Source organism: Procambarus clarkii, chromosome 23, assembly GCF_040958095.1.
Source record: "Procambarus clarkii isolate CNS0578487 chromosome 23, FALCON_Pclarkii_2.0, whole genome shotgun sequence".
NCBI classification, from domain to species: domain Eukaryota; kingdom Metazoa; phylum Arthropoda; class Malacostraca; order Decapoda; family Cambaridae; genus Procambarus; species Procambarus clarkii.
The window spans coordinates 23,084,905-23,097,770 of NC_091172.1; the positions used below are offsets into that span (position 1 = coordinate 23,084,905).

At 42.5% G+C, this 12,866-nt stretch overlaps 1 protein-coding gene across 5 annotated transcripts in view; it reads left to right on the forward strand.

Annotated features, from left to right (window-relative positions):
- Positions 1-4,158: 4,158 nt before the first annotated feature.
- Positions 4,159-12,866, forward strand: part of LOC123763944 (formylglycine-generating enzyme) — a 42,430-nt gene continuing 33,722 nt past the window's right edge. Inside the window, exons 1-2 of one of the 5 annotated variants that reach the window (XM_045751282.2) lie at positions 4,159-4,226; positions 9,040-9,549. In XM_045751282.2, coding sequence (XP_045607238.1) covers positions 9,103-9,549 — 447 coding nt within the window. In that variant the 5' untranslated portion in view covers positions 4,159-4,226; positions 9,040-9,102. Of the gene's footprint in view, positions 4,227-4,853; positions 5,218-9,039; positions 9,550-12,866 lie in introns of those variants that run through there. The other 4 variants (XM_045751279.2, XM_045751277.2, XM_045751281.2 and 1 more) reach the window with 4 other exon arrangements.

The window sequence follows — 12,866 nt, forward strand, 5'->3', positions numbered from 1 at the left end:
AATATACGATCAATTATTATTAGTCAATACCCTTAATAGATTTGATAATGGATATATAGCACTGACAACTGTATAGATAATTATTTAGCTAATGACAAACAAGTACATCAAAGGAGCTTTTAATACAACAAGCAATTGCAATTTTAGTGAAGCTTGCATGTATGGGATCTTGTATGAGATTACTCAGGATCTTGTGCCAACATCAGAAAAGGGCAACAGTAATCAAAGGATCTCTGTAGTACAGTTGGGTTCTTTCTCGACTCAGTCGGGAGTCCTGGGTTCGAATCTCGTGCAGGGTAGAAATGACTCGGCATGTTTCCTTTCATCTAATGCTTCTGTATACCTAACAGTAAACAGGTACTTGGGAGTTAGTTAACTGTTGTGAGTTGCATCCTGTGAAATGGTAGAATACTAGAATGGACAAAGCAAAGGTTAAATGGTCGTTCAAAATGGAAATGAATCTGACTGGAGAAATTTGATGAGTGGAGTACCGCAAGCTTCCATCTTGGGGCCAATCCATTTTTGTCATAAACATCAATGACATATATGGGAATATTGCAATCCACACCATCAAATTTGCACAAGACACTAAGATCTCCAGAAATCTGATAAATCTGATAAAGATCTCTGATAAAGTAAGAAGCAAAAATTATATCCAGACTTTACAAAGAGATGAACATGAACTTCTCAAATAGTCGGAAGACTGGCAAATGATTTTTGATATGGAAAATGCAGCACCTTACATGTGCTGCATTTTCCGTCTGGCCAGAAAATTTTCGGGGGGTTATGGGCCGCCTCCGTCTGGTCGCCCCCCAGGCCAGACGGGGGCGGCCCCAGTGCTACAAATCGGCATCTATAGCGCCCCTTAACCCCCCCCCCTGCAATTTTCATAAAGTCAAATCTGAAATAGAGATTGTGTTTACCGTAGATATATTTAGCAGTGTCAGTGGTTCGAAATATTACATTTTCCGAGAAAGAAAGTGGGGGAGGGGGAGGTGAAAAATGTTTGAATAGAGGGAAGGGGGAGAAAGGTGGAGAACGGAGATTAGAAAAGAGAGTGGAGAGTTAAGGAGAGGGGGATTTGAAAGTTGAGAGAGAGGAAAAACCTAGGTGCACCCAGGTACCCAATCTTTGCATAATATAAAATCATAATAACAACATGTAATCATATAATGATTAGTATATGATTATGGACTAATCACATGGTCTTTGTTGAAACTTTTGGCAAGGTACCACATGAAAGACTAGGAAGGAAACTACAGGCACTTGCAATAAATGGGAGAATACTGGAATGGATAAAACAATGGTTAAAACAATGAAAACCCGAGTCGTGCTAAATTAGAATAAATCTGACTGGAGAAATGTGGTAAGTGGGGTACTTTTGTCATTATACATCAATGACAGAAAATATTACTCACCACATAATCAAATTTGCAGATGACACTAAGACTTATGGTAAAGTGGGAAGTGAAAATGAGATTGAGACTTTACAAAGAGATCTACATGAACTCCACAAATGGTCATAAGAACGGCAAATTCGTTTTAATATCGATAAATGCAAGACCTTGCATGTGGGGCATAACAATCCACGTCACAACTAGCAAATTAACAGAATTCATTATTCATCATCAACCTTGCAGCAGATTGTCGGATAAAAGGACCTTACCTTGAGGTTACCTTGAGGTGGAGGTTAATTGGAGGTTACCAATTTTTGTCAACTACCATTCAAGCTGTCATTGCAACCAATCTTATATTGTTTCTGCTGTATTGTGCCTACCAATTTTTTGTCAACTACCATTCAAGCTGTCATTGCAATCAATCTCAGCTACCTATGTGCTTTAATATACTGTACCTACAATTTTCTCTCATCTTTTTTTTCATTTCATGTAATATGTTATCATTTTTTTTGTCTATAATTTTTGCAAGTATTTACCTCCTTAAAATTTTCTTAGATTAAGGACCTGCCCGAAACGCTGCGCGTGCTAGTGGCTTTATAAGACTGTAATTACCATATTTGTATCCTCACATTCCTTATGTACATTCTTGTATATGCATAAATAAATAAATAAATAAATAAATAAATAAGGTGCTTCCGGGGCTTAGCGTCCCCGCGGCCCGGTCGTCGACCAGTCCGCCTGGGTGCCGCCTGATCACGTCTTGTTTTCGCGATTTGGCTTTGCTACTGCCGTTTGGCATCCCTTTTCAGCGGTCCGATTGTACGACGCCTGGCGCACATATCGCCTTGGGTCACAGGATTATTGATAGATTTTTTTTTGACGTGTACTGGCTGGTTCTCCCGGCGGAGTGACGGTGTTCGGGGGCCGGCTTGGCCGAGAGGCGCCGGGGGTTGGCAGGTCTTGGTGGGCTCCTGGTGTGCCCTCAGTCGTGGCGGGCGGCTGGCTTCTGCTCTGCCGGGGGACGCTGGATGACTTTTTGCGTTTTAGTTTGGGGCAGAGTTTTGGTTTTGCTACCTGGTGTTCTCTGTGTGGAGAGGGGCCGGTGCTTGTCACCCTGAGGGACTCCTGGGCCTCCCCAATCATCTGATTCAGATTCAGATTCAGATGTTTATTCAGGTAAGGTATATACATACAAGTGATGTTACATTAATGGATTGATATATAGATAGAGCTAGTACATACAATGCCTAAAGCCACTATTACGCAATGCGTTTCGGGCAAGAAAAACATTAATATCTAGAACTTAATACTAATTGAGCATAAAGAATAAAAGATGTTGAGAACAAATACAAATAAAGATAAAAAAAAAGGGGGAACATGACTGAAAAAGCAGCACAAATACAATAGGTTGACAAACAGTGTTGATTAAAAAAAAAGAAAAAAAAAAAAAAAAAAAGAAAATAAAAAAAAGAAAATAAAAAAAAGAAAATAACAGACATGGGTTGACAATAGAGGAGTGAGGTAGATTACAGGGAATTTATTAGGTAGTGTTTAGTTTTTATCTTAAACTGGTTGAGAGAGGTACAGTCTTTAACATGGTTGGGAAGGTCATTCCACATTCTGGGCCCCTTGATTTGCAGAGCATTTCTAGTTTGATTAAGACGTACTCTAGGAATATCAAAACTGTATTTATTTCTGGTGTGGTGCTCATGGGTTCTGTTACAACCTTCTATGAAGCTTTTAAGATCAGGATTGGCATTATAGTTTAGCGTTTTATATATGTATAATACACATGAGAGAATGTGCAGTGACTTAATATCTAACATATTAAGAGATTTGAGTAGGGGTACCGAGTGATGTCTGGGGCCAGAGTTAGATATTGTTCTAATAGCGGCTTTGTGTTGGGTAATTAGAGGACGTAAGTGATTTTGGGTAGTAGAACCCCAAGCACAAATACCATAGTTGAGATAAGGATAGATAAGGGAGTAATAGAGAGTCACCAGAGCAGGGCGTGGTACATAATATCTGATCTTAGAAAGAATGCCCACAGTTTTTGAAACTTTTTTTGATATATTTAGAATGTGTCCCTGGAAATTCAGCTTGTGGTCAATGAGAATGCCAAGGAATTTGCCATCTAATTTGTTACAAATTTGGGTATTGTTTATTTTGAGATTTATAAGACTAGAGGATTTATTGCCAAACAGAATATAGAAGGTTTTGTCAATGTTAAGGGTGAGTTTGTTGGCAGTTAGCCAAAGATGGACTTTATTTAGCTCAGTATTTACTGTGGCATTTAGAGCAAGAGGGTCAGGACTGGAGTAAATGAAGGTTGTGTCGTCAGCAAATAGAATTGGTTTGAGGTGTTGGGAGGCATTTGGAAGGTCATTAATGTAGATGAGAAAGAGGAGAGGGCCAAGTATGCTGCCCTGAGGAACACCCTGAGGAACATCTGCCTGACTGTGCGTTTATTTGCCGTATGGCATATTAGTTTTGTAGCGAGTAGATTATCCCAATAATATACTCGCTCCAAATGCATTGTTAATATTCCTGTCAACCTTTGGAGATGAATGAGGTGAGGCGTTGCCTGGGCAACACGGTGAGGTGTTGCCCGAGCATATAAGCAACGCTTTGCGTAATAGTGGCTTTAGGCATTGTATGTACTAGCTATACCTATAAGTTAAACAATCCTTGTAAATATTTATTGTATGTATGTACCTTACCTAAATAAAATTGTATTGTATTGTATTGTATTGTATTGTATAAGTGTGGTCTAGAGCAGACACTTGCGAGATACTGTACCGACGCTCAGTGCGCTCAACTCACACCAAAGTATCACCGGTGTACTTCTGTATATTCGACCATATATATATATATAGTATCTTAGTGTCTGTGTTTATTTGTCACCATACTTTACGTAACAATAGAACCGTTACAGTTTCTAGTGATTGGCGTCACTCGTTTTGCGATTTGGCTTGGCGTTCCACCTCTCCAGGCTTCGCGATTCACCCTTAACGGGTACGCCGGGGCGCATCAGATCCCACGATCGTCGTCGCCCCTAAATCAACAACAACTGCCCACAGAGACTGCTTTCCTAAATGCCTTTCTTTTCCTTTCCTTTCCAAAACGAAAGGTTGGATGACATTGCCCGAAACGCTGCGCGTGCTAGTGGCTTTACAAGACTGTAATTACCATATTTGTATCCTCACATTCCTTATGTACATTCTTGTATATGCATAAATAAATAAATAAACATCCCATTACCCACACAAATGTTTGAAAAATGTGAAGATACTGAATTTAGAGATATACCCATAAAATAAAAGGTTCGAGACCCATCAGGTGAATGAAATATATCCATAACATGCACAAGAACATATGAAATGAAGGTAAAACTGCCGAAGACCTATTGGCCCATACGACGCATAATAAAATTAGATTGGGCTCGTCATCTAGTCAACATTTTGGGCTCGTTGTTAGCGTTGTCAACAGATTGAGTTCCTTATCCTTATCCTAAATCAACACAACTTATCCTTATCAGCGGGCGCATCCGATCCCACGATCGTCGTCGCCCCTAAATCAAAACAATCAATTATCTTTATCAGGCAATCAAAGACATTGATAACTTTCAATCTGCCAAATTATGAACATTGATGTACCACTGTGAGTGCCGCGTCTTTCACCATCAGCACACTTGCAGGCATCGTGAGGATTAAACCCTTACAAATTGCATCTACCATCAAGAAGAAGTTTTACAACGACGCATATGAGCTGTTTCAAGACCCCCTGCTGTCTACCACGTACTCACCTATTTGTGCTTGCGGTGGGGTTGAACTCTGGCTCTTTGGTCCCGCCTCTCAACTGTCAATCAACTGGTGTACAGATTCCTGAGCCTACTGGGCTCAGTAGGCTCAGGAATCATATTTACATATGGTTCATATTTAGATTCTGACCTTATCATATTTATATTATGTATGGAGTCAGCCTCCACCACATCTCTGCCTAATGCATTCCATCTACTAACTACTCTGACACGGAAAAAGTTCTTTCTAATGTCTCTGTGGCTCATCTGGGTACTAAGTTTCTACCTGTGTTCCCTTGTTCATGTTTCACCCATGCTAAAGAGTTTGTCTGTCCACCTTGTCAATTCCCCTTAGAATTTTGTAGGTGGTTATCATGTCTCCCCTTACTCTTCTGTCTTCCAGGGACGTGAGTTTCAGCTCCTTTAGCCTTACCTCGTAGCTCATACCTCTCAGTTCCAGAACGAGTCTGGTGGCATACCGCTGAATCTTCTCTTTGTCTTGTGTTTAACTAAGTATGGACTCCAAGCTGGAGCTGCATATTCCAGGATTGGTCGAACATTAGTGGTATACAGGGTCCTGAACGATACCTTACATAAGTTTCTAAAGGCAGTTTTTATGTTGGCCAGTCTAGCATATGCCGCTGAGGATATCCTTTTGATGTGGGTCTCTGGGGACAGGTTCGGTGTGATAACCCCCAGATCTTTCTCTGTATTTGACTTGTAGGATTTCACCTCCCATATGGTACCTTGTGTTCAGCCTTCTGCTCCCTTCGCCAAATTTCATTACTTTGCACTTTCCTGAGTTGAACTTTAGTAGCCATTTTCTAGACCATTCCTCCAGCCTGTCCAGGTCATCCTGTAGTCTCTGTCTATCATCATCTGTCTTGATTCGTCTCATAATTTTTGCATCATCAACAAACATTGAGAGGAATGAGTCTATACCCTCTGGAAGATCATTTACATATATTAGAAACAGGATGGGTACAAGTAAAGAGCCCTGTGGGACTCCGCTGGTGATATCTCGCCACTCTGATGTCTCCCCCCTCACAGTTACTCACTGTTTCCTGTTGCTTAGATACTGCCTTATCCACTGGAACACCTTACCTTTTACTCCTGCCTGTTGCTCCATCTTTCGTAATAGCCTTTTATGGGGTACAGTACTGTGTCAAAAGCTTTCTGACAGTCCAAGAAAATGCAGTCTGCCCACCCTTCTGTTTCTCACCTAATTTTTGTTGCTTGGTCATAGAACTCTATTAACCCTCTGAGGCACGATTTACCATCTCTGAACCCATGCTGGTGGTGTATTACAAAGCTATTTCCCCTCCAGATGCTCTATGAGCCTTTTTCTCGCAACCTTTTCCATCACCTTGCATGATATACAAGTTAGGGAAACTGGCCTGTAGTTCAGTGCCTCTTGCTTGTCACCCTTTTTGTATATTGGGACTACATTAGCTGTCTTCCAGCTTTCTGGTAGGTCTCCTGTTTCCAGTGACTGTTATACACCATAGAGAGTGGCATGCTTAGTGCTTCTGCACCTTCTTTTACTATCCACGGTGAGATTCCGTCATGCCCAATAGCCCTTGTCACATTCAGCTCCATCAGATTCCTTTTGAACTCATCACTGGTGAGGTCAAAATCCTCTAAAGGTTGCTTGATTTGCCTCCTCATTTAGCGCAGGGGCTTCTTGTTCTTTCGTGAAGACCTCCTGGAATCTCTTGTTGAGTTTTTCACACACCTCCTTGTCATTCTCTGTGTATCTATTCTCCAAGAGAATATGTATATTTGTATATATATATTTACTGTCACTAATTCGCATATACGTTTATCAACAGTCTATAATGATGCTTACGAGCTATTGTTGATTTAGGGGCGAAGACGATAATGCTTATAAGCTGTGATGCCCTCCCGCTAACCGCAATACATGTATTCCAAAAGATGTGTCGGGGGACAGGAAGCCAGAGTGTATTCATCTACATTTGGTTTTTATCGAGACATTTATCGATTTTATTTTTAACATATTTATATGATTCTACAGTATATTCCTTCAGATTTAATTGTTTATATAGACAATAAACATTATTGTTCCTAGAGCTGAACCCTGTGGTACTCCACTGGTAACACTTGTCTAGTCTGATAAATTGCCTCTGATTACTGGCAACATTTTTGTCAGAAATTTTTTCATCCATGTCAGATGTCACCCCTCCAGCATGTTGCAGTTAACATAACAATCTTTTATGTGGGACTCTGTCTAAAGCCTATTTAGGTCCAGATAAATGCAGTCAACCCAACCCTCTATATTTTTTTCCTGTTAAAACTTTGTGCTCCATCATATAAACTAAGTAAAACTTTTTCCAGGTGTTCTACCTATTTGGTTTTAATATATTTTCCAATGTTTTGACTAGTATGCTTGTCAGGTCTATAATTTAGAGGGTCTTCCCTGCAACTAATTTTATTCCCTTCCCTGCAACTAATTCGGTACAATGCCCGAAACGCTTTGCGTAATAGTGGCTTTAGGCATTGTATGTACTAGCTCTACCTATAAGTCAACCAATCTTTGTAAAAATTTCTTGTATGTACATTACCTAAATAAACATTTATTTATTTATTATTCTAGATTGGAATTATTTACCTGAATTTACCTGAGGGCCACTAACACTGTTTTGATGAGGACAGGATGCTGGCAGCTTGTCAAAGGTCTCCCCCCCCCATTTGCCTTGATCTTTTCCAGTTGGACTTTAAAATTTAACAGAGTTTTAGCATTTATGACTTTGTGCCATGGGTTTATAATCCTGTGGGTGAAAACGTATCTCCTGTTCTCCACCTACATTATGGCTTGTTGAGCTTGAAACAGTTGCTCCTCATTCATGTTACATCTGACCTTTTGAAGAAATTGTCCGAATCAACATCCTCCAAATTTTTCAGTATTTTAAAAGTTTCAAGTTTAATGAGATGAGTATATTCTAATGAATTCAATGAGATTTGCCCTGTCATGACTGGTTTGCAGTGACAGGTTATATTAGTCTTATTCCATATCTGCCAAAGCTCCTGTGATATTGATATACTATGTGTTAGTAACTTCAGGGATCCACTGGAGCTTACCCAGAAATTGACGTTTCATCACATTCAATGCTGGATTTTTTGCTTAATTTCTCTTTGCACTTTTTTTGCTTTATTTATTTAAAATATGCAAGGGAGTACCACCTCTGGCTGGAAGAAGGGGACCCTTAGCCTAGGAGGAAAGCACACACAACACATTATAACGGATGTTTAGGTCAGCCTCCAATACAGTTTCAATGTTTTTTTCTCCTACCACCCCTTCCTTTTGTGTTTTGTGTTTTGTTGTGCTTTAATAGATATTGACAGGTTACAAGATGAACATTGGTTGATACAGTGAGTGCTTGAAGGTTATAGATCTCTTGGAGCTCCTCCACTTCCAGACAGGAACCAAGGATGCAGCAGGCATTTCATTTATTTATTTGTATACTATATCTGGGACTTTGGGTCCCGGTAGTACAGTAGGGCTCATTCCAACTCACAGTCAAGAATTCTGGGTTCGATTCCTGGGTGGGACAGAAATGGTCAGCACATTTCCTACCATCTAATGCTACTATTCACTTAGCAGTAAGTAGGTACTCAGGAGTTAGTCAGCTTGTTGTGGGGGCTGCATCCTGGGCAGGGTCAGTAATTCGACCTGGGGGAGAGGGGGACTCAATATAACCCTAATGTGTATTAATACACTCTGGCTGCCTGTCCCCTGGCACAATGAATTATTATTATTAATTAAGTACTGTACTATAATTATTTCTTCCTAATGTTTATTGGAGATCTCTTTCTCTCTTTCAGATTTTATTCGCTGGTGAAAAGAGGTTTTCCTAAATACTGTATTTACATGAAAAATCTGTCATAATGCCAGATACCAAATATTTGATCTTTTTGTTGTTGGGACTCGGTGCAATCAGTCTCTGTCTTGGTAATGAGCAATACATTACTCCACAAGTTTGTGATAAAACATCTGAAAGTACATGTGGATGTGCTGCCACCAGCAGAAAGCAGTCTGAAAATATTGTTGAAACTGATGAGCTTAATGATAAGATAACAAGAGTGTCTCAAAATAATGACCCAAGTTTTAAATATAGCCAAGATGCCAACACAGTTGATAACTCAAGACGTACCAACCAAATGGTTGAGATTCCTGGAGGCAGATTTGTAATGGGTACCAATGACCCTGTTTTCCATGCTGATGGAGAACAACCTGCCAGATGGGTAGAAATTGATTCTTTTTATATGGATATGTATGAAGTGACTAATGCAGAATTTGAACTGTTTGTTAATGCAAGCAGCTACAAAACAGATGTAAGTTTCTAGTATCTCTTGGATGTTCTAATGAAACACACATTACATGTATTATAGTTTTCCGAGTGGTTGTCTAAGGTTTGAAAAGTCTAACTTATGGATCTTTCCACAAGTACACAATGTTAAAAAATATGCATGTGATACATGAGTTGTAAACAGGTAAATAGTAGATTGCCTGATCACTTCAACCCTTGCAGGGTGCAAATTATATATACATACAGTGGAACCTTTGTATTCTAACTTAATTGGTTCCTGAAGATGAGACGAATGCCGAAATGTTTGAATACTGAACAAAATTTTCCTGTAAGGAATAATTAAATTGGATTAATCTGTTCCAAACCACAAAAATAAATATATTAATGCAATAATTAAATGAAATAAATGGTAAGATAGTACGCACTTTACTTGCACTTAGAGTTGATGGCATATGTGAAGGTGGTGAGGCAGAGGAAGAGAGATGTTATTCTTTGGCAGGGGAGACCCCTACCATTATAATTCTGGTAGTTGTGCTTCTGGGGTTTACTCTTTTCTGTCTTGTTTTGTTTCCTTCATTAGGCTCACTGGATGCTTTTCTTAAAGGAAACTTGTCCAAGGATGATTGCTTTTGCCTGCACTTTAAAATGTTTCTAAAGCGAGACATAGCATTGTCATTCAACAGGTTTATAACATGATTGTCACTGTTTACCCGGATGCCCTGAGGCTGCTCCATTTGGGTTACAAGGACCTGTACTTAGAGGTGTTAGTCACTTCAACTTTGGTTTCGTCCACGCTCCCGAGTCCTTCCCAGGTTGGTGTTGTTCGTCCTATTCTTTCCCCCCTTCTGGTTCCCAAACATCTGAGGGTTTTAGAGTCGGGCAGGGTTTATACGGTAGTGAGACTTGGGCGACTTCAGGGGCTGCTCCATCCCAGTTGGCAACAGAGGCATTTGAGCCAGTTCTTCCTTCTGAAGCTTGTGTGTCTTACCAGCAGGCCCCATTCTTTTCTGCTGGACTCGGTCTTTTCTATGGGGGTTGAAGGCGTGGAGGACGGCTCTGCCCCGTGTCCTGGGCTGGAGAATCCTGCGGCTGGGGAGGAGTAGACTTGGAGGCTTGGGCTCTGTTTGACCCCGCTTGGGTGTTGGTACCCTCTTTGCAGGACAGGAAATGGCTTGGCGCTTTCCCCCCTGATAGTTCAAGTCTCCCTGTATGAGTATGACTTGGTGTCGGCTCATCCCCAGGTTTGGTTCTTCGGGGCCTTCTTTCCAGAGGTTTTCAGCTCGTCAAATCTAAGGAGGTTTGGGAGGCCATTCCTGCGAGACTCGGATTACGCCTCGGTGATGGATCTATCTTCTTTTGAGTTAGGGTCAACTTTTCCCTATTAGGTGCATTATGAGGTTCTGGAGTCTTCTTGGCTGGTGGACTGCACTTTCTTTTCATTGGGTGCATGGCATGGGTTTTGTCGGACCCACATGCTTAATTGGCGGGAGACTTCTACTGTTATACAGGTTTCCCTGGAAAAGGAAGTTTGAGTGCCTTAATGTGTGCTTGTTTGCCCATGTGCTTCCTAGGGATGTTGGCATTGTGCAGCTCCATGTGCAGGTTCCTGCCCTTTCGGCTGCCTTGGTTGCTTAGGACTTGAGTGCCTGTGGTGCATTTAGCCTCTGTGTTGCGTTTCTTTGCCCTTCTCGGGCTGTCCTCAGCAATCTGAGGACAGCTTGAGGAGGATGTGGAGGCGCTGGGTGTCAGCTCTTCCTCTGGTGCACTTGCCTCGGTGGCTCAGGTGTCGGCTGCCTTGTTGAAGGCAGCGACACCTGCGGCTGCGGTGTCGGCAGCCGCAGGTTTGCGTCGACTCTCAAGGAGGCGGTGTCTCTGTTTTTTGCTTCTCGCCACGGGTGTCGACAGGCTGTGCTTGTGCTCTCCTTGGAATCCGCTTGGGCTCTGGTTTTTAGGTTTTCATCGCCTTTTTACCCATTGCTGTTTGCAGTCTGCTGTCACGCAGACTGCATGACAGCAGACTGCAAAAGGCAGGCTGCCTTGTCTAGTTGCCGTCCCATGTCAGAATTGTTGGCTCTCCAGGGGGGGGAGGGCCGTGGAGGGCTTTCTCGGAAGGGTCGTGCCAGGGCTTCGGGGTTCCTCCAGTCATGGCAGGCCAACGGTACCAGTTTCTGAGCCGGTGCTTCCTTTGGAGCTGGCGTTGTCTGGTCGGCGCAATGATCGTGCTGCTCGTCGGTCGGCTTCTCATGAGGGGTGTTGGCCCTTTCGCGGATTGCCCCGTTGATGGGGCGATGCAAGGGTGGCTCGTGTTGTTTGCTCACGCCTGGTCTCACAATTCGTGGGCATTTCGAGTCGTCTCCTCTGGCGGCGTTGGGTGGCTCCTCCTCCTCTGGGGGTGGGTTCGGGGTTGGTGGTGCAGGCCTGTTCCTCCTCGCTTTGTTAGGTCATTTTAGAGTGGGTGCGCTAGGGCATGGTCGAAACCTCTACATCCCTCAGGTGGGTTTCCCCGCCTGTTTCCAGTTCCAAAATGGTACTGTGCGGATCTGAGGTTCATTCTGAACTTATCCTGTCTGAACCCCTGGATCTATTGCTCCTTTTTTTGTATGACCACTCTGTCCCAGGTCCAGCGTCTCTTGGAGTCAGGTGCATGTATGGTGTCTCTGTATCTCTAGGATGTGTATTTTTTTTTTTTTGAGATATATACAAGAGTTGTTACATTCTTGTACAGCCACTAGTACGCGTAGCGTTTCGGGCAAGTCCTTAATCCTACGATCCCCTGCCGCGAAGAATCGTTTTTTCATCCAAGTACACATTTTACTGTTGCGTTAAACAGAGGCTACAGTTAAGGAATTGCGCCCATTAAATCCTCCCCGGCCAGGATACGAACCCATGACATAGCGCTCGCGGAACGCCAGGCGAGTGTCTTACCACTACACCACGGAGACTGCAAATTGTATTGGCACATCTTGATTCATCTGGGGTTTCAGGTTAGGTTTTGTGGTGGGGCGTCAAGCTTTCCGCTTTCGTTATCTTCTGTTTGGTCTGAATCTGGCACCTCGCGTGTTCACGCGTTTTATCTGGGTCATGGTGACCCGTCTGCATCTGTTAGGGTTTTGGGTTTTTGCCTACCTCAACAATTGGCTGATGTGGGCTCCCAGTCGGTCTGCATGTCTACTCGGCAGGGGTGTGGTTCTTTCCCACCTCGCCGAGTTCTGGTTCCTGGTGAATTTGAGGAAGTTTCATCTGGTTCCATCTCGGGTTCGTATTTGGCTGGGTCTTGTATGGGACTCTCGGACTGCTTCCTTGTGTCTGCCTCTGGTGGCGTTTCTGTGGCTGCAGTCCCAC